We start from the raw sequence: 21,427 nt of genomic DNA on the forward strand, positions 1-21,427 counted from the left end.
GGTGAAAGTGTGGACTGAAGTCCATGTGGCAGCCTCCAAGATGTCCTTGGTGGGTACCCCCTCTAAGGAATGCTGTGGAAGTAGAGGTTTCCCTAATGGAATGGGTTCTGATAGTCCTAGGGAGCGTTTTTCCATGCAAGGAGTAGCAAAACTGGATGTAGTGTGCTATCCATTTGGAAATGGTCTGTCTGGATATTGGTTTCCCCTGTGCCCCTGTTTTAAAGCTGACCAAGAGCTGGTCAGTTTTCCTGAATGTGTTCATACGATCCAGATAAAATCTGAGTTGCCTGTGCACATCCAAAGAATGCAATATAAGCCTTACCCCTTGTTCTGAGGGTTAGGGAAGAAGGTGGTCAGGTGGATGGCCTGGTTGAGGGTACCATCAGAAACCACCTTTGGCATGAAGGAAGGACTGGTTCTCAGGGAGACACTGTCTGCATGGAAGATAAATGGCTCAATGACCATTAAGGCTTGAAGCTCTGACACTCTCCTGGCTGAAGTAATAGCCAGGAGAAACGCAGTCTTCTAAGAGAGGTACTTTAGTTCTCAGGATGCTGCAGACTCGAAGGGAGGCAATGTATGCTTTTCTATACCACAGTTCAGGTCCCAGGCTGGGGTGGGCTGTCTTCCGGGAGGCCTGATAGAGGTTACACTAACGAATTGTTTGATAAGAGGGTGGGAGAACAATGGCTGTCCTGTATCAAAGTGTGCTGAGATGGCAGAGGCATGGATCTTTATGGGAGGAGAGATCCTTATTAAAAAGCTCAGTAAGATGATCTAGAATAAGAGGAATGGCCTTGGACTGGCTCCAGGAGCAGAATCTTTTCCATTTTAGCATAAGACTTTCTGGTGCTGGGCCTTCTCGCTTCTGTGATGATGTCAAGGAGTTGCTTGCTTAGCATAGATTCCTTGCTGGTTTTGGTAGAATAAGCCATGCTGAGAGCTTGAGTGTCTTAAGGTCCGAGTGCAGCATTGTCCCCCACCCCTGGGATAGCAGGTGAGCTATCGGAGGTAGCTGCCAGGGGGGGCTGGTGAGATTGGCCCAGACAGCATTGGTACCCACTGCTGTGCAGCCTATCTGGGGCAATGAGTATTGCTCTTGGTTTTTCCTCCCTTATCTTGATTAGTACTTTTGGAGTGAGAGGTAGAGGTGGGAATGCATAAACAAAGAGGGTATTCCAAGGGAAGGTCAGGGCATCAAGCTTCCAGGCCAGATTACGGTACTCCCTGGTGCAGAATTTCTGTACTTGGTGATTTAAATGAAAGGCAAAGAGGTCCACCTGGGGGGTTCCCCATGTGTGGGTAATTTGCAGAAAAATGTGTCTCTGGATTTGCCATGCATGTTAGGTGGTCTTCCAGGGTGTGGTTGATGCCCGGTAGGTATTGGGCTACAAGATGTAGTCCCATGCATGAGGCTGCTAGCCACAGGTTCATGGCTAGTCTGCACAGGGGGTAAGAATGAGTCCCTCGCTGTTTGTTGATATACCAGCTTGTAGGAACTTCTGGGCAGAAAGCTGGGTTTGGAAGGCCAGAGTAGTAAAGTATTTTGGTAGGAAACTTTGTTTTTCTGGGAACAGAAAGGCCATTTGCTGTTCTGTGTCCAGTAAGGCTCCAGAAATATGATTTTCCTAGTAGATGTCTGTTTATTTCTTTTCGTTGATGGTGAACCCCAGAGAGGTGAGTAGGGTTTTTACAAATGAGAGGTGCTGCTGGAGCAGTTCCTTGCAGTCTGCCTCGATGAGACAGTTGTCCAGGTAAGGGTAAATCTGTACATTGTTTTGCCTGCAAAAGGCAATGACAGGACCTAGACATTTGGTGAATACCCTGGGAGCAGTAAATAAGCCAAAGGGGAAAGCAGAGCATTAAAAATGTAGTGATCCTGCTCTGAAGCGCAGGAATGTTCTGCAATATTCCCTTACTGGGATGTGCAGTTAAGCATCCTTTAGGTCTAAGGTGACCATCCAAGATTTGTTTGGCAGCATTGGTAGAAGCTGTTGTAAGGTGCATTTGGAATTTTGGGATTACTAGGAAGGTATTGAGAAAGGATAGTCCTGGATGAGACACCAAATCCCCTCTTTCCTGGGAACAAGAAATACTCTTATTCTGGAGGTACAGGTTCTACTGCACCTCGGGATATTAGGTTTTGCACTAGTTTTAGTGCTTCTGCCCACTGGTTTGGAGGCAGGGGTTACCCTCTTGGAGGTGGTAGTTTTTGGAAATTGAATTTGTACCCCTGAGCAATGATTTTTAAGACCCATTGATCTTTTGCTATAGAGTTCTAATCTTCATTGTATAGAGATAGCCTTCCTCCTAGCTTTTGGTGTGGTGGAGGCAGACAGAGATGGGAAAGGTAGTCACAGAGTTTTTTCCATACAGGGTTACTTTTGAACTCCCTGCTCTAGCGTCTGAGGGAGGCCACTGTTTTGTTCTTTGCTGGCCCTAAGTTTTAGTCATAGTGGGTCTGTCCCTACGGGTTTTGCCTTGTGCTTGGCCTGTTTGGTGCAGGAAAGGACCAGTGTTTAAGGGAAAATTTCTGCTGAACCTAGGAGGTTGTACTTGAAGAAAATCTTTAACAGTCTGCATCAATTTTGCTTTGTCTTACATCTTAAGTACCTCTTCAGTTTTCTATCTGAACAAGCTGTCTTTGTCAAGAGGTGCATCCATGATTTTAGCTTTGACATGATCAGGGAGAGGTTGTTTCTTCAGCAATGCATGTCTTCTGATAACAGATCCTTTTCATTGCTGCCCTGCTAGAAGTTTCTAGGGTGTCAAATCCACATTGCAAGGAGTGCTTTGCCCCCAGAGATGAAGAGTGCAGTAATTCTGCTATCTCCTTATTGTTGGCAAAAACTGGAAAAGCAGAAATTTTCTGTTTCAAAAGTTCCAAAGTGTGCTCTTTATATTTTAACATGTGGAACTGACAGTTGAGAGCCCTTATAGATAAAGTTGAAGAGGTATATACTTTTTTACCATGTTTAGGGCCCTGGATTCATTGTTTGAGGGAGAAGGATTATTTTCAGAGGTAGCCTCAACTCCCTTAGGTCCCTGTGTAATCGCCTCTGGATTTGCTATAGGATTTCTGTAGAGGAATTTATGTGAGTCGGGTACCCTGTAATATGTGTCAGGTTTTCTGGGGACAGGTGGAAGGGTGTCAGGAGTAAGGCTGGATTCTTGATAAACATCATCTACTGCCTCCAAGATGGGTGGGATGGCTAGAGGCCTGTGCTGAGGTAGGTCCAGAAACTCTTAGTCTTTTCTTGGATTGAGGGGAAATCCCTTGATTGCCCCATTGGAAGTGTTCCCTGAGGGTGTGGAGGGCTTCCCCAAAAAGGAAAAGTCCTCCAGAGGTGATGCAGAAGGAATAGATTCTTCTGCATCCGAGTCTTCACAGGCAGTAAGAGGATTTTCCTCTTCAAAAACAGAAAAAAAATCCGATTGGATGTCTGGAGAAGGTTCCCTTCTCCTTTTGGGTGGTGTGGCCTGATTACCCCAGATTAAAGTGATGAGATCCCCAACCATTTTCAGCATTCTAGTTTAAGGAGGGGAGGAGTAGAGGAATGGAGACTTTTTGCTGTTTTCTTTGGAGCAGCTCTAAGTCTGGCCTGAAGAGAATCCCTTGGTGCTATCGGTACGTAATCAGAAGAGAGGGCGAAGACCTTGAAGTGAATTTCGAAGTGTGAGTGGTATCCTCAGGAGCCGGTGCCTGCATAGTGGCTCCAGACCAAACAGAGGCAGAGACGGCCAAAGGCTCGTTAGACGATGCAGTTTTCTGCAGCATATAGGACTCCTAAAGGGTCTCAGTAGAGGCCCGTGAAGTAACTGAGTCAGGCATCAGGGGCTGCGAAAGCATCTCACTGAATTCTGAAGAACTGACGAGCCTTTTAGTGGTGGTGTTGTAGTAAGTCTTGGCCTTATGCGGTCTGTCTCTATACTTATCTTTACGTTTTTTCAGAAGATTTGCAGTTTGCTAACAGACTGACACCATATCAGTAATCGGAGACAGAAAACGAAAATATCTGGCTACAAACAGAGCTCTACGACGAATAGTTCTAGCATTAAGAATCTAGTCCTACACACACTGAGGAGAGTGGAGGAGAGGTGTTGACTACAACTGTTAGCCGAGATATACAAGTATCCTGTTTTTTTCGATTATTTATACTGATTATTGCTTCTAGTAATTTATATATAGCACTTTTTATTGCCTGCTATACAGTTTTTGAGTGTATTTTTATTGCTATTAACTAATTTACACGGGTAACTGATTTGTTTGCAGTTAAAGCATTCTGTAGTCTCATTGCTCCTTCATCTGTTTAAAAACTTTCATTTTGTGGCTTTCTGCAGTGCTTTCTCTCTGTAGGATAATAGCTTGGTGGCTATGCAGTTGCCCGCCCCTACTGTAAATCGGATCTGGGACACTCCTCCCAGTCTAGTGTCATTAGCTCATTGTACCTAATACAGAGAGAACATTTGATAAGGCCTTCTGCTTCTCCTTTTTCCCTTTCAAAAAAAAATTTTGCCTGAATCTCCTTGGTTCTGACTGTGCTTCTCAAACATTTTGGAAATATAGAGTATAATTTAGAGCATTTATTACAACTGTAATTGCCTTAATATTGCTACAACTCAAGTGCTGTAGGTTGCACTGCATCTGAAGTTTGTGTGTTTTAGCTGCTTTTCTGTGTGTGTATATATTATATTCATATATATATATATATATATATATATATATATATATATACATATACATATACATATATATATATATATATATATACACACACACACACACACACACACACACACACACACACACACACACTTCTCTGTATATGTAGACTAGCTACTTATTCTGCTGTGTTATTGCCTCAAATCGTTTTTCAGTTGCGCACTTGCCTTCCTTCACTTAAAAAGTTTTAAATTGCTAATTTTGTAGAGTTTTAGGTTCATGGGTTCATACTATGCTATCTGCCCTAGGGCATTTATAAGCCTAGCCAGAGTGTGTATGGCTTTCGCCACCCATATTAAATTAATTTTGCTATGCCCTTTTTCAAGGTTAGTATACTGTGTCTCTAACAGTGACACAGAAGTGATACCCGGGGTAAACCTACGATCTCCCATCCACTCATCAAGATTCCTCTTGAAGAGAGTCAATGAGGGACTCTGCCTATCTTGGACTGGGATTTTATTCCAGAGTGAAGGCAGCCTTTGGGTTATGAATCTGTCCCTCCAGCATGTCCTATTTATTTCAGTGCTGAGGTTCAAGTCCCTCGAGCATGCAGCTCGATGGGATTTGGATTTTCTGAGGTGCAGCATGTCCATTAATTCCGGGTTGGACATGGCTTTATGCGTCAGGCACAGATCGCCTCTGAGCAGGCGGTATGCCACTGAGTAGAACTGGAGTTTCTTTAACCGGGCAGCATACGGCATCTGTTTGAGCACCTTGATCCTCTTGGTGAGGTACTTTTGGGGTCTTTCCAGTTGCTGCAGGTGTCTGGTAAGGTACATCCCAAAAGGGGCATTTTACTCAATTATGGGCCTGATGAGGGATGAGTAAAGAAGCACGATGACCCCCCCAGATCTAGATGTGAATCCTTTCATGATTAGGTGGGCTATATAAAATGTTTTTCTAACCACTTTTGCCACGTGGTTGTGGCCAATGAGAGATTGCTATCAACTTAGGTCCCCAGGTCCCTAATTACCACATAGGTGGTAATCCATTAAGTACAGAAGTAGTAATTTGTGGGCACTTTGTTTTTGCCAAAGGGGATGACTATACACTTTTTGGCGTTTAGCTTGAGGCCATGGCTCTGGCACCAGTTGTCCGTTTCTATGAGGCCCTTTTGGAGGATGCTTGTGTCGGCTGGAGAGTCTATTAAGGCGCCCAGTTTGCAGTCATCTGCGAACTTGGTCAGCCACAGTCCTTCCATGTTGGCCTGTACCTCCGAGAAATATATACCGAACAAGAGAGGTCCCAGGACTGAGCCTTGTGGGACGCCACTTGTAACTGGTTTGGAGTTTGACATGGCTCCAGCTATTCTAACCATGTGGGTTCTGTCCTTGAGCCAGTTTGCAACCCATCTAGTGACAAGCTGGTGAGCTTATCTATAATGCCAGAGTGGGGTATTGTATCAAAGGCTTTTGCGAGGTCCAGGTAGGCTGTGTGGACCACCTTCCCCTTGTCAATGGCCTTGGTGACTGTTTCAAAGAAATCGACCAGGTTCAAGAGGCAGGATTTGCCCAAGCCAAACTGGGTAGGATCCAGTGTCTGCAGGTCCCCAATATCTTTATTTATAAGGTCCATGATGATCCTTTTCCATAGCTTTACAGACCAAGCTAGTGAGACTTATGGGGCGATAGTTTCCAGAATCCGTTGAGGCACCACCTTTGTGGAGAGGGACCACTGTTTCTGTACACCACTCTTTGGGTACATATCCTGTAGTAAGGCTGAGATTGAACAGTAGTTTTAGGGTTGGGTTTAGCTCTTCTTGGAGCTCATGTAGGACACAGCCCGGGACACCGTCTGGTCCCATTGATGCTGTGTTTCTTGCTTTGGAGAGGGCAGCTCTTACCTGAGCATCTGAGATGTCAGGGGGGCAGCACTCTGCTGGGATAGATATTAGCCCTTTTGGAGGAGAGGGGGGGGGGGGGGGAGAGAAGTTTGCGCTGAACCTGTCAGCTAGGATGTTGGCAATGTCTCTTGGTTCGGTGTATTTTTTGTCATTCTGGACTAATTCTGAGCATATCTGGGTATTCCCACCCAGGTTCCTAACATAACTAAAGAAAGCCTTGTGATTATCCTTAGTGTCCTGTGCAATTTTTCTCTCAAAGCTGGCCTTAGACGATTTTATGAGTGCCCGTAGTTTTTTGCTAATACTGATCAGAGATGCCTTCCCTTTTTGGGATTTTGCTCTATCATGTAAGTAGCTTCCTCCTTCTATTGTATAGTTTGCTTATGGCTGGGGTCCACCAGACAGGACATCTGCCTTTGGAGGATTGGGTCTTGGTTTTATTTGGGATTGCATGATCCATGCATTCCTGAAGGTGTTCATAGAATGCGTTTCTAAAGGATTTTGCGGTCTGCGCCGTATTATCCACAGGCCCGGGGGCTTTGAAGGATTCCACCTTGATTTTGAGGAGTGTGAAATTTGCTTTAGAGAAGTTTTTCACTGTGATTTTCTGGGCATGGGGTGGGGTCGGGATGTGAATATCCAGTGAGATTAGTTTATGGTCTGATCTTACCAGTGAGGGATACACTTCTGGACTGGAGCATAGAGTCCCCATGTTGGTGATGATCAGGTCCAGTATGTTTTCCCCTCTTGTGGGACTGGTAACAAGTTGTTCCATAGCATTTGAGTTTATAAATTCTAGGAACCTTTGGGCTAGGGTGTTGGAGCTAGAGTAATGCTCCCAGTCTATGGTTGGGTAGTTGAAGTCACCCAATATAATGGTGTTTGGAGAGACCTTCATATTTTCCAGTATTCTCAGGAAGGCCGAGTGGGGTTCCTGGGTTTGGGAGGGTGGTCTGTAGCAGGCTATAAACTGGAAGGCAGTTTTACCCACTGTTAGTTGCACATGGATAGTCTCTGATGCTTCGTGCTGTGCCACCAACCTGGAGGTGTGGGTATCTTTGACGAATATTGATACTCCCCCTCCTTTTGTGGTTCGGTCCAAGTTTTGGGGCCGAAAAGCATGGTATGAGGTATAACCTGGTAGTGCTGGGGTGCTCTCGAGAGCCTTGAACCAGGTTTCTGTTACTGCACAGATATCGATGTTCTCCATGCTAAGGAGAGTTTCGAGTGCATGCATCTTGAGGTTTAGACTTCTGGCATTGAGTAGCATTACTCTTAGTTTCTTATCCCTTGTGATACCTATGGAGGTGGGTTTGTCTTTTGAGCCTTGCCTAAAATAGGCACTATAGGGGTAAGCAAGAGCCTTTGCCAATATCCGAAAGCCCAGGGGTGACAGGTGCAAGCCGTCCCTAGCAAAGCATCGTGGCTTGTCAAGCATGTCATCCCAGGCTGACAGGCATTGGATCCCCTTTGAATGACACCAATACTTAAGCCAATTGTTGAAATTGATCATCTTGTCTTCATACTGTGGCATCATTCTTGGTGAGGGTAAGATGCTACTCAAGGTCAGGGTCATACCGGCCTGGGCTACATGCTCAGAGAGCTCCTCTATGTCTCTTTTCATGTAGTCCACGGAGGTACATCTCAGGTCATTCACACCAGCATGGACAATGACTGAGTCATATTTGTACTTGCCTTGGAGTGACCTGAGTGCTTGTGTTATGTGGTGGATCCTAGCGCCTGACAGGCAGCTCACTGTGACCTTCTCCTTGTTCAGCCTGGTGAGTGGGACGTCAGTGTGCCTGATGATAGAGTCACCTATTACAAGTGTATCAGGTGTGTTGTTTAGCCTAAGGGCTGTGACTGTTCGGCACACTGGCTTTGTGAGGTATGTGTTGCACGTGTTTTGTTTTGGGGTAGTGGTTGCTTGGGTGTCTGCTTTGGAGGTCTCTGCTGCTTAGGCAGATTTTTATTTAGAGCCTCCAAGTATGTTTTTGTGTGTTTATGTGTTTGGTTTGCTGTCGTGGTAGGTCTATGTGAGACTGGAATTGTTGTGAGTGTGGTTTCCTTCTCCTCCTGACTGGTTACGCCAGTACAGAGTTGAGAGAGCTTAGCCTCCAGTTTGGCTATATGGTTGCATCTCTCACATGTGTTGGAATTTGTTGGGAGGAGGAGAGAGTTGTCTGTGTACATGAGGCAGTTGTAACATTGCCTCAAAATTCCCAGATTCACCAGCTGGACTGGAGAGGAGATTGACAATTGACCTTTGGACACGCTAGAATAGTATTTGGAATTTCTTTATAATTGAAAAAAAAAGGCCAGTGGGGAGCAAGGTACTCCAGGGGGAGTTTGTGAGGGTGTAGTGCTTTTAATTTTTTAGTGCCGACTTATATAATTGCTTTAGTGAGCAAGTGCCAGGTAACTTAAATGCAAAAATGACAGTAACTTTCTTTCAAGTGAAACAAGGAAATAAGTACAGTTAATTGCATTTACTGTTTAGGACTACACAGTCAAGTGTGTTTGCCCTTTCTGTGTTTATTTACTGTATTATTGCATTGTTTAGCCTGTTTCAACAAAAAAATATATATATACATACTATCTTGTTTGCTCGTTTCCCACCTTTTCTAGCCAATCCATATCCCAGGCTTTGCTCGTCTCAGGACTTCATTTTCTGTGCTCAGAGCTATCCGGACCTTGCTGTGGTAGTGGGAAGTCCTAATGCTTACCAGTGGGACTGGTGAGCATTGCACTGCCTATCTAATGCTAGAGGAGTGGTTTCCAGCTTTGAAATTGTAATTTTATTAGTCTTTTTGGGCTGATCTCTATCCCTTTCAACTTATTTGCACATTTTTCACATACTGCAGCACTGCGAGGCTACAGTTACTATTCCAGGTGCCAGAAAGTCTGCTCTTCAAGTTTCCCCTTAGAACTAGCTGGTTTCTCAGTAGTAGTACTAAAATCTGAACCCCTATGACCAGCACTTGCTCTAGAACCTGCTGGAAAGCACTAGGAAGCCCGAAACTGATGCAAGCACTCAGCTCTCCTTGTCAATAAGGAGAAATTAATCATAGGCACTAAACGGCCTATAATTGCAGAGTACCTTGCAAAGGTAAGAGAAAACAGCTCTTAAACTTTACAAAAAAGCACCTAAACAGGCATGTCCAAGGGTCAGCTTCTGGTGATTTTTCCTGTCCACCTGGTGAATCTGGGCATACTGGGGCAGTGTGGCAACTGCCTCATGTACACAATCCTCTCCTCCTACCACCCAACACTACAACCTGCGAGAGATGCACTTGCATAGCCAAACTGGAAACGAAGCGCTCTCCGGCCAAGATTGTGCTAGACAGTCAAGAGGAAAAGGTTAACACCTGCATTACACCTAAAACAACTCCTAGCCCTTCAAAACCCATACCATCAACACCCACACATAGCAACACTAAACCCACATATGCGGAGGCCCTTAACATTAACCTGCCCAAGCAACAAGGACCTCCGAAGCCGAAACGCAAACACCAATCACAACCAAAGTGACACACAGCTCACACCAGTGTGCCACCCAACAATAGCCCCTAAGGCAAGACAATGTACCCGACATTTTAGTCATAGGTGACTCTATAGTCAGGCACACTGATGTCTCACTCACCAGGCTGAACAAGGAGAAAATTAGTCAGCTGCCTGTCAGGTGTCAGGATCCGCCACATAACGCATGCACTCAAGTCACTCCACAACAAGTACAAATATGACTCTGTCATTGTCCATGCTGGAGTGAATGACTTGAGACGTACCTCCCTGGACTACATGAAGAGAGACATGGAAGAGCTATTGGATCATGTGACCCAGGCAGGTATGACCCTAGTCCTGAGTAGCATCCTGCCCTCGCACAGAATGATACCACAGTATAAAGGACAAAATGATTGACTTCAACAATTGGCTAAGCTTCTGGTGTCATTCAAAGGAGATCCAGTATTTGTCTGCCTGGAAAGACATGATCGACAAACCACAACGCTTTGCCAGAGATGGTCTGCACCAGCCACCCCTGGGATTCAGGTTACTGGCTAAAGCTCTTGTCACCCCTATAGTGCCTTTTTTCAGGCAAGGTTCAAAGGACAAAACCACCAACGTAACAGATACAAGCATGCAAAATCTGAAGGTAATGCTACTCAATGCTAGAAGTCTAAACCTCAAAATGCACTCTGACACACTCCTAAAAATGGAGAACATCGATATCTGTGCAGTAACTGAGACCTGGTTCAAGGATCCAGAGAGCACCCCTGCAATACCAAGCTACAATTCTTACCACACTTTTCGGCCACAAAACCAAGACCGAAACACTAAAGGTGGAGGAGTGTCCATATTCACCAAGGATATTCACACCTCCAGGCTAGTTGCCCAACACAATGAATCTGAAATTCTCCAGGTGCAACTAACACTAGGTAAGACTGCAATCCAAATTGTAGCTTGCTACAGATCCCCCACCATGCCCCAAGATTCTCACTACACCTTTCTAAACATACTGGAAAATATTAAGATACAACCAAACACCCTAATACTGAGTGATTTCAACTACCCTGCCATTAATTGGGAAAACTATTCAGGTACCATCTCCTTTTCCCAATGGTTCTTGGAATTCATAAATTCCAATGCCCTGGATCAACTAATCCATTGTCCCACCAGAGGAGCCAATATCCTAGACCTGGTCATTACCAACATGGGAGATCGATGCTCCACACCAGTGGTCACCCCCTCATTGGTCAGGTCTGACCATAAGCAAATCACATAAACCAAAACGAAAAAAACCACAAAGTGAAATCAAAAGTGCCATGGGGACCTTGCTCCAGTCAAAAAATTGCGTGAAACGAAACCAATGTCCTGAACGCAATTTTATTAAAAATAGACAGCGTTTTCGCCACAGCCTCTGCCGTGGCTTCTTCAGAGAATAGGTTTACAAAAATGTAGTATGCGTACTCTTTTTTATGTTGACAATAAAATAAAATGCAGGAAATGATGTCAGCGTTACAACAGCAAAAACGCGAGACCAAAAACACACAAGTGCGTTACTCCCTAAAGTAACAATTCGGAAAAGATATAAAATAATCCAAAATGCCAGTGTGATCAGTCCTGACCTACAAGCGAAAAGCTTGTGGTCGACATCCAGTATAGGGATAGAATGTAAATAACCAATTACATACAAGGAGTACATGCTTATGTCAGTCAATAAAAAGACATGTACTTATTATTAAAAACTCATATTTAAATATGAAAAATAATAACAAATAATAACTTAAAAAGCCAAATTGGTCCAAGTCCTATTTCAGCAAAATTATAAATATGTTTTATAATTATTTAGGAAATCAAAAACATAAATAACAGTGTTAGTGTAAAGCAATTAAAAAAGTCTATGTATAAATATAATAAATATGGGTTACAGATGCACAAATTTATATAGACCATTTATTAGATATTTTTATATATGTGGCCCAAACAAAATTTTAAAAAACTTTACCCATAATAGTCATCTCATATGGCTGTCTAAAAATGTGTATAGTTTACTTCAAACCTTATCTAAAATAACTCCTTAACTTTAATACAGCCGAAATATTGCAATTTTCATTTAAGCCTGGATGCTTGAAAGCATCCAGCCTTAATTGCCACTCCAATTCACGATTCTCCAGAATTAGTGAGCAAGGACCCCCTCGGATTTTAGTTTCTACTTGGTCAATGGCCATAAAGGAAAAACTATGGCCTGGGTTAAGAACAACATGTTTAGCTAATGCATTCACATCCTTCTTGTTTTTAATTGCATACATGTGTTCATAAACACGATCATGGACCCTATGGTCCGTTTTGCCAATGTAGAAAGCAAAACAACAATCACAAAAGGCAATATAAATGATGGATCTGCTTTCACAATTTAAAGGGAACCTAATGAGATATTTCTTGTCCCTAACAGTAAAAGTTTCTCCTGCCTTAACCTTGGGGCACCAGTTACAAAATCCACAGGGGTACATTCCAATCCTTTTATTAAAAAATTGGTTTGAATAGTCCCTCTGTAGAAGTTCCTTAAGGTTGTTTCCTCTTTTAAAAACAAAATTGGGAGAAAAACCTAATTTCTCTACCAAACTCGAATTGTTGGATATGAATTGCCAGTTTTTTCGTATTATAGTCATAATACCTTTGGAATTCATACTGTAAGTGGTGACAAAACTTAATAAGAAGTCTCGTGGTACATCAAGACTTGAAAAAGTAAGAGTGGATCCTAAATCGCCTACTAAAATAGAAAGCGTCTCAATGAGAGATGGTTAGTCACTGGTGGTTAGTACTTGGCATAAAATGGGTTTATAAAATCCATTCATCCTCTTATAAACCATTTCAGCGATCAATTCCTCCAGTAAATAGTGCGGGTAACCCCTATTAAGGAACATTTCCTTTTATAGGTCACATTCTGCTCGGAAATCCAACAGTGTACTGCACATTCTTCCCGCTCTAACAAGTTGGCCCTTTACTATGGATCGTTTTTGTTTAAAGGGGTGGTTGCTGGAAAAATGGAGGAAAGAATTGCAGTACGTTGGTTTTCTGTAAATACTTGAAATAAAGGCAAAGTTGTTAGTGTCCTTTGACAGTTTCACGTCTAAGTAGTCAATTTCAGAACCAGAGAAATTAGACGTGAATTTTAAAAAACTTGTTGTTTTGTTCAAGTTATCGACAAGCTCTAAAGCCTCAGATCTGTCCCCCTTAAATAGAAAGAACATGTCATCTAAGAATCTTCTGTAAAATGTGACTAGACGTGAAAATTCGGGAGAAGTATAAAGGAAATGCTTCTCCCAATAGCCCATAAAGAAGTTTGCAACGGAAGCTCCACAAGGGGAGCCCATTGCTACTCCTTGCTTCTGCAGGAAATACTGCTTGTCGAAAATGAAAAAGTTTGATGACAGGACAATGTCCAAATGTTCTGTCACAAGATCAATCTCATTTCTAGCGGCGCCAAAGTCATGGAGTAAAAGGCCTACCCATTCAGAAGCCTCCTGGTGGGGAATCTAGGTATATAAGTCTATCACATCGACAGTGAGAAAATTACTCTCACTGTCGAATGGTACATTGTTGATACCCTCCAAAAATGACCAAGAGTCTTTGCAGACACTTGGGATAGACTTAATGTATTTAAACAAGATGTTGTCTATAGGTTTGGCACAAGGATACGTCATAGATGACCTACCATCTATGAGTGCTCTCATTGGTGGCTTATTAATATCCTTGTGAATTTTCGGTATGCCAAACATCACAGGGATTTTTGGCAAAGTGATGTCTATATAATTGTAAACATCAATGTCAATTTTACCTTCCAAGAATAAATCGCGGAAGTAACCCCTAATTCTGTTGTATGCGCCATGTATTTCATTAATAGATGACTCAGAGTAAGCAGAAGATTCCAAAACAGAAAGCATTCTCTCCTTGTAGGAGTGGTCATCCAATAGGACCAAACCCCCACCCTTGTCAGGTTTAATAAGCCTGACTGGTGAACGGCAAAGCTGGTCTAAGAGAAGAAGTTGTTCCTTGGTGGTATTGAAACTAGCGTTTGTCCCTTTCTTATGCGTGTCCAAAAGAAGTTGCCTGAAGTCAACTTCACACACATTCTCAAAAAGTTGGAGACACGCGTGAAGGGATGGGTTAAAAACGCTTGAAAGTTTCAAGGGATGTCTCAGCACAGACTCCTCATTGTCAAAAAGGAGTTTAAGATTTAACTTACGGACAAAACACTTCAGATCAATAATGTCCTTAGAGATGTTACCATATCTACTTGGGACAAAAGTGTAACCATAAGCCAAGAGTTCAACAAGCTCCTCATTAAGGGATAATTGGGAAAAATTATAAATTTTAAAATCTCCCTTTTTGTTAGTAATTATTATTGGATACACCGGGTCTTCAGTGAAGTAAATAGGAACAAGTTCATTATCCAAGTCTACATCACTAACATTGTAGGAACCTAAATTTATCTGTTCCGGTTCCTCTTCCTGTTGGTGTACTGGTAGTTGTTTCGCTGACCTAAAAAATTCTTACCATTACCTTTTTTCTGGTTAGCTTTGTTTTGTCCTGAATTAGTGGCCATAAGGCCCTTAATTCTGTTGCTACGTTGTTTTCACTAACAATGTCATTTATGTTTTTGATTTCCTAAATAATTATAAAACATATTTATAATTTTGCTGAAATAGGACTTGGACCAATTTGTCTTTTTAAGTTATTATTTGTTATTATTTTTCATATTTAAATATGAGTTTTTAATAATAAGTACATGTCTTTTTATTGACTGACATAAGCATGTACTCCTTGTATGTAATTGGTTATTTACATTCTATCCCTATACTGGATGTCGACCACAAGCTTTTCGCTTGTAGGTCAGGACTGATCACACTGGCATTTTGGATTATTTTATATCTTTTCCGAATTGTTACTTTAGGGAGTAACACACGTGTGTTTTTGGTCTCGCGTTTTTGCTGTTGTAACGCTGACACCATTTCATGTATTTTATTTTATTGTCAACATAAAAAAGAGTACGCATACTACACTTTTGTAAACCTATTCTCTGAAGAAGCCACGGCAGAGGCTGTGGCGAAAACGCTGCCTATTTTTAATAAAACTGCGTTCAGGACATTGGTTTCGTTTCACGCAATTTTTTGACTGGAGCAAGGTCCCAGTGGCACTTTTAATTTCACTTTGTGGTTTTTTCGTTTTGGTTTATTTGGTTTGTCTTGTCATGGCTACGGGCGGACCTGATAGCCCCAGCACTCTCAGCTGTTTAATACAACAAATACGCAAAGCAAGGACAATACTGTTGACGTGCCTGTATTATTGGTAGTCTTATCGCAGAGACTTGACCAACTAAATGCATGCTTCGACGCTTTACAGGAAAGCAGTTTTCATCGTGTTACAACAGCTCATGGCTCTATGGTTGCAAGTCAGATTCGAGGGTCTACTTTGGACATCACTGACTCGTTTATTCCTGCTGCTCAACCGACCAAGCAACATGTTATTAACACTGGTCAATTTGCGAGCAGCTGATTCAGTAGCTATTAACAATGTTTCATTCAATGATAGATCAGAGGTGGTCGGAGATGATGTACAGCCACTCAATGACAGTGTGGTTAATGTCAACAACAACAGGGGTGTTTTGAACACTCAATCTCGACTACCTGGTCCTCCAATTCCTGATGGAGGCGTTACTGCAGGCTCAAGTGTCGAGCCGGACTTAAGGGAATGGATGGCAAACACTGAAAACTTTTCTTTTGCACAACAAGGTTCCTTTATTAATAGGAGCGAGATGGACACATCGAATAATGGGATCATTGCTGATAAGCTTAAATTGTTTGACAACAAGTTGCTTAGGTTAAAAAAAGTCCAACTTGAAGCAGCATACTTTAAACAGTGTATAAATGAAAACTTAATCCCCAAGGGGTTACGGAGTAGTTTTTCTCCATCAGGTTTACTTAGGGACTCTCTTTTTTACACTGACTTAAAGAATCTTTTTCAACAGGGGAAGCAGCTTCTTGAACTTATAGTCAAACACTACACTAATCAAATAACAACACTGGTTAATGAAATTGACTCCTTAGATAAGGAGATTAAGCTTGACTTAAATTTTTCACGGTATAGGTTTGACTATAACCGTATCCTAACCAGTATTGACACACTTCTAATTAAACTGAAGGCTAATAAAAACAAAAAAATTGGTTAGGGACAGGTTAGCTTACAAGAATGATAGGGCATACCCTAGACTTCAATACATTGACACTAAGCAACCTACTAGGGACAATTCTGATTATGTTGATCCTTCAGCGACCACCTTTAGGGAGGAAACTGATATAGAGGATGACATACCAGATGACGAGCAGGTGGGACCTAGACGTAGCAACAGAATTAAGGGCCTTATGGCCACTAATTCAGGACAAAACAAAGCTAACCAGAAAAAAGGTAATGGTAAGAATTTTTTAGGTCAGCGAAACAACTACCAGTACACTAACAGGAAGAGGAACCGGTACAGATAAATTTAGGTTCCTACAACCGGAACAGATAAATTTAGGTTCCTACAAGGTTAGTGATGTAGACTTAGAGAATGAACTTGTTCCTATTTACTTCACTGAAGACCCGGTGTATCCAATAATAATTACTAACAAAAAGGGAGATTTTAAAATTTATAATTTTTCCCAATTATCCCTTAATGAGGAGCTTGTTGAACTCTTGGCTTATGGTTACACTTTTGTCCCAAGTAGATATGGTAACATCTCTAAGGACATTATTGATCTGAAGTGTTTTGTCCGCAAGTTAAATCCTAAACTCTTTTTTGACAATGAGGAGTCTGTGCGGAGACATCCCTTGAAACTTTCAAGCGTTTTTAACCCACCCCTTCACACGTCTCTCCAACTTTTTGAGAATGTGTGTAGGCAACTTCTTTCGGACACACATAAGAAATGGACAAATGCTAGTTTCAATACCACCAAGGAACAACTTCTTCTCTTAGACCAGCTTTGCAGTTCACCAGTCAGGCTTATTAAGCCTGACAAGGGTGGGGGTTTGGTCCTATTGGATGACCACTCCTACAAGGAGAGAATGCTTTCTTTTTTGGAATCTTCTGCTTACTCTGAGTCATCTATTAATGAAATACATGGCGCATACAACAGAATTAGGGGTTACTTCCGCAATTTATTCTTGGAAGGTACAATTGACATTGATGTTTACAATTATATAGACATCACTTTGCCAAAAATCCCTGTGATGTTTGGCATACCGAAAATTCACAAGGATATTAATAATCCACCAATGAGAGCACTCATAGATGGTAGGTCATCTATGACGTATCCTTGTGCCAAACTTGTTTAAATACATTAGGTCTATCCCAAGTGTCTGCAAAGACTCTTGGTCATTTTTGGAGGGTATCAACAATGTACCATTCGACAGTGAGAGTAATTTTCTCACTGTCGATGTGATAGACTTATATACCTCGATTCCCCACCAGGAGGCTTCTGAATGGATAGGACTTTTACTCCATGACTTTGGCGCCGCTAGAAATGAGATTGATCTTGGACAGAACTTTTGGACATTGTCCTGTCATCAAACTTTTTCATTTTCGACAAGCAGTATTTCCTGCAGAAGCAAGGAGTAGCAATGGGCTCCCCTTGTGGAGCTTCCGTTGCAAACTTCTTTATGGGCTATTGGGAGAAGCATTTCCTTTATACTTCTCCCAAATTTTCACGTCTAGTCACATTTTACACAAGATTCTTAGATGACATGTTCTTTCTATTTAAGGTGGACAGATCTGAGGCTTTAGAGCTTGTCGATAACTTGAACAAAACAACAAGTTTTTTAAAATTCACGTCTAATTTCTCTCGTTCTGAAATTGACTACTTAGACGTGAAACTGTCAAAGGACACTAACAACTTTGCCTTTATTTCAAGTATTTACAGAAAAAGTACAGTTTTGTACCTACCATAAATGTAGATGTCCGACAGACATGCAACTGCAGTCATAACATGTGGGTTTGTCCTGCCTCAGGCAGCCCTCGGTCGGTCGGATTCCAAAGTCTGGGTCCGACGTCGGCTGATGTCGCATTTCTCTCCGACGTCAGAGCGGCTGGAGTACATAAGCATCAGCCGACGCCATTTTTTTCGGTGTTTGCCCCAGATGCCAGGTGCCCTCCAAGGAAGGCTGTAATCAAATTGGAAGACAAAAACAGGATTCCAAACAAATACATGAGCAATAAAACAAATACACCATAACAGATATCCCCAGCTAAGAGTAAGGGGGATAGGAGTGGACCCTAGGCATAGAGGGGTATGGAGGGAGGGAAAACCCGACTGCAGTTGCATGTCTATCGGACATCTACATTTATGGTAGGTACAAAACTGTACTATGTCCTTCAAGAATGCAACTGCAGTCATAACATGTGGGTAGAATACCATAGCTTAGCTGGGGGAGGAGGTATGCTCTAGGAAAGAGATGGTGTGGCAATCAAACCCTGCAGGACTGCCAAGCAAAGCCTGCTCTGGATCTGGAATATAGAGGGAGATTGTAGTGTTTGGAGAATGTATGCACGGAGCTCCATGTAGCAGCTTCTAGAATGTCCTTTATAGGCACCCCTCTTAAAAATGCTGTAGAGGTGGCTGTAGCTCTGGTGGAATGTGGTCTGACATAGGCTGGAACAGTCTTCCCATGAAAGGAATAACAGAATCTGATGCAATGTCCAATCCATTTAGAAATAGTCTGTTTTGAAATTGCTTTTCCTTGGACGGCAGGGGCGTAAGCTACAAAAAGCTGTTCAGACTTCCTACTGGCCTTGGTTCTGTCCAGGTAGTATCGAAGTTGTCTGTGAATGTCCAAGGTATGCAAAAGTCTTTCCCCCTTATTCTCAGGATTGGGGAAGAAAGCAGGCAGATGAATGGCTTGATTTAGAGAAACCCTAGATACCACCTTTGGCATAAAAGTAGGGTTGGTCCTTAATGAAACCCTGTCTCTGTGGAAAATAATAAAGGGTAGTACTGCCATTAGGGCCTGTAGCTCCGAAACCCTTCTTGCTGAGGTAATTGCCAACAGGAAAGCTGTTTTCCATGAGAGAAATTGCAAGTCAACTGAAGCTGCTGGCTCAGAAAAACTGACTACCTCCTTTTAAGACAAAATTGAGGTCCCAGGCTGGCACTGGGGCCTTTCTTGGTGGCTTAATGTTCTTGATTCCCCTGAGGAATTGTCTTAGTAAGGGGTGAGAGAAAACAGGAGGATCAGTGTTGTATCTAGCTGAAATAGCAGATGCATGTATCTTTATTGAAGAATATGAGAGGCCGCTCTGTAACATCTGCCAAATATTCCAAGATGAGTGGGATGTTCAGTAATGATGCATCATGTCCCTTGCTGGTATTCCAGTAATGATGCATCATGTCCCTTGCTGGTATTCCAATTGCTAAATCTTTTCCACTTTGCTAAGTAAACCTTTCTGGTGGATGGTCTTCAAGCCTCTGTTAGTATCCACTGAACTTCCTTGGAGAGAGATAAGCTGAAGTTATTTATGGGATCTCCCAGGCTGTTAGCTGCAGTGTCTGAAGGTTTGGATGCAGTGTTTCAAAATTGTGTTGAGTCAAAAGTAGAGGCCACTGAGGGAGGGCCCACCTCCTGGTGTGACATATGCTCCGTAGTAGTGGGTGCCAGTGTTGTCTTGGCCAATCCAGAGCTATTATGATTCCCTTGGGCTTCTCTGCTTTGATCTTTAGTAATACTGAGGTCATCAGTGGCAGAGGTGGGAATGCATAGATTGCTAGGGAGTTCCAGTTGAATGAAAGGGCATCTATTTTCCAAGCCTTTGGATGGTATGTCCTTGTGCAAAATTTTGGTAGAAGATGATTGAGGTGAGAGGCAAATAGGTCCACTTCTGGCTTGCCCCATGTCGAAGTGAGTTGTCTGAAAGCCTTCAGATGTAACCTCCACTCGTGTGGATCTGTGAAATTCCTGCTTAGGCTGTCCGCCAACACATTGTCTTTTCCTGGAACAAACTGGGATTGTAACTGGATGTTTAGACTCGGTGACTTCTCCCAAAGCTGCATTGTCAGTCTGCAAAGGGGGTAAGAGTGGGTGCCCCCCTGCTTGTTTATGTACCACATCACAGTGGTGTTGTCTGTCCGTTTCATTAAATGGCCTTGCTGGAGTTGGTGTTGAAAAGCCTCGATAGCATGCATTACTGCCAGCATTTCCTTTTGGTTTATATGCAGATGTGTTTCCTTTGGAGACCATTGTCCTTGTATACACTTGCCTTCCATGTGCGCCCCCCATCCAAGGTCTGAGGCATCTGTAGTCATGGTCTGTGTTATCTGTAGTCATGGTCTGTGTTATCTGTGTTTTTTTGAATGACATACCTGTGTTTTCCTGGCTCACCGAGGCCCACCATAGGAATTCCTTTTGTAGGCATGGAATGAGTGGTATGATTGTCTCCAAGTTGTTGCTGTGTTGAGACCAAATGCTTTTTAGGTACCATTGAAGCTTTCTCATGTGTAGTTTTGCTAATGGAACCAGTAGAATGCAGGATGCCATGTAACCCAGGGCCTGTAGGAATCTCCTTGCAGTCATCTGGGTGAGTTTTGCTAAACCTTTGAAGTATTGAGTTAACTTCTCTTGCTTGTCTTCTGTCAGGTAAGCCATCTGAGAGGCTGTGTCTAGTTTGGCTCCTAAGAAGATTATTTGCTGGGATGGCTGCAGTCTTGACTTTTGGAAGTTGACTGTGTATCCAAGAGCTTGAAGTAATCGTATGACATAATCCAGGTTTTTTGTCAACATCAATTTGTCGTCCGCTTGTATGAGGCAGTCGTCCAGGTACGGGTAAATTTGTATACCCTGGAGCCTGCAATGAGCAATTACTGAAGCCAGGCATTTTGTAAATACTCTGGGCGCAGTAGATAAGCCAAATGGCAATGCTGAGAATTGATAATGCTCTGGCCCTGCAAGAAATCTGAGGTATCTTCTGCAGCTGTGTCTGATAGGGACATGCAGGTATGCCTCCTTGAGGTCCAGAGTAATCAGCCACGACTCCTTGCCCAGCATGGGAAGGAGTTGCTGTAGAGTCAGCATTTTGAACTTTGGTACTATGAGAAAGGTGTTTAATGCGGACAAGTCCAGTATTGGTCTCAATTGAGATTCTTTTCTTGGAACAAGGAACAGTAACCCCTGTTCTTGTTGTGGAACTCTTTCTATTGCTTTCATTCGAGTCAGCAGAGTGATTTGCTTGATAGCCTCTGCCCTTTGATGTTGTGGTAGATTTGGCATGCCTTGTTTTCTTGGTAAGGTATGAAAATGAAACCTGTACCCTCGGTCTATAATGTCCAAAATCCATTTGT

At 42.7% G+C, this 21,427-nt stretch overlaps 2 protein-coding genes across 6 annotated transcripts in view; both read right to left on the minus strand.

The window, feature by feature from the left end:
* The window catches only part of FAM83H (family with sequence similarity 83 member H), a 1,342,513-nt gene that overhangs the window by 1,229,120 nt on the left and 91,966 nt on the right, over nt 1-21,427 (minus strand). The window lies entirely within an intron of this gene.
* Nucleotides 17,857-21,427, minus strand: part of LOC122797791 (histone H3-like) — a 149,162-nt gene continuing 145,591 nt past the window's right edge. Inside the window, exon 2 of the mRNA XM_044066311.1 lies at nt 17,857-17,896. Within this exon, the coding sequence (XP_043922246.1) occupies nt 17,857-17,896 (40 nt within the window). The remainder of the gene's footprint in view (nt 17,897-21,427) is intronic.

The sequence above is a fragment of the Protopterus annectens genome, chromosome 3.part1 (genome assembly GCF_019279795.1).
Source record: "Protopterus annectens isolate FY-2018-M chromosome 3.part1, PAN1.0, whole genome shotgun sequence".
Lineage (NCBI taxonomy): Eukaryota > Metazoa > Chordata > Ceratodontiformes > Protopteridae > Protopterus > Protopterus annectens.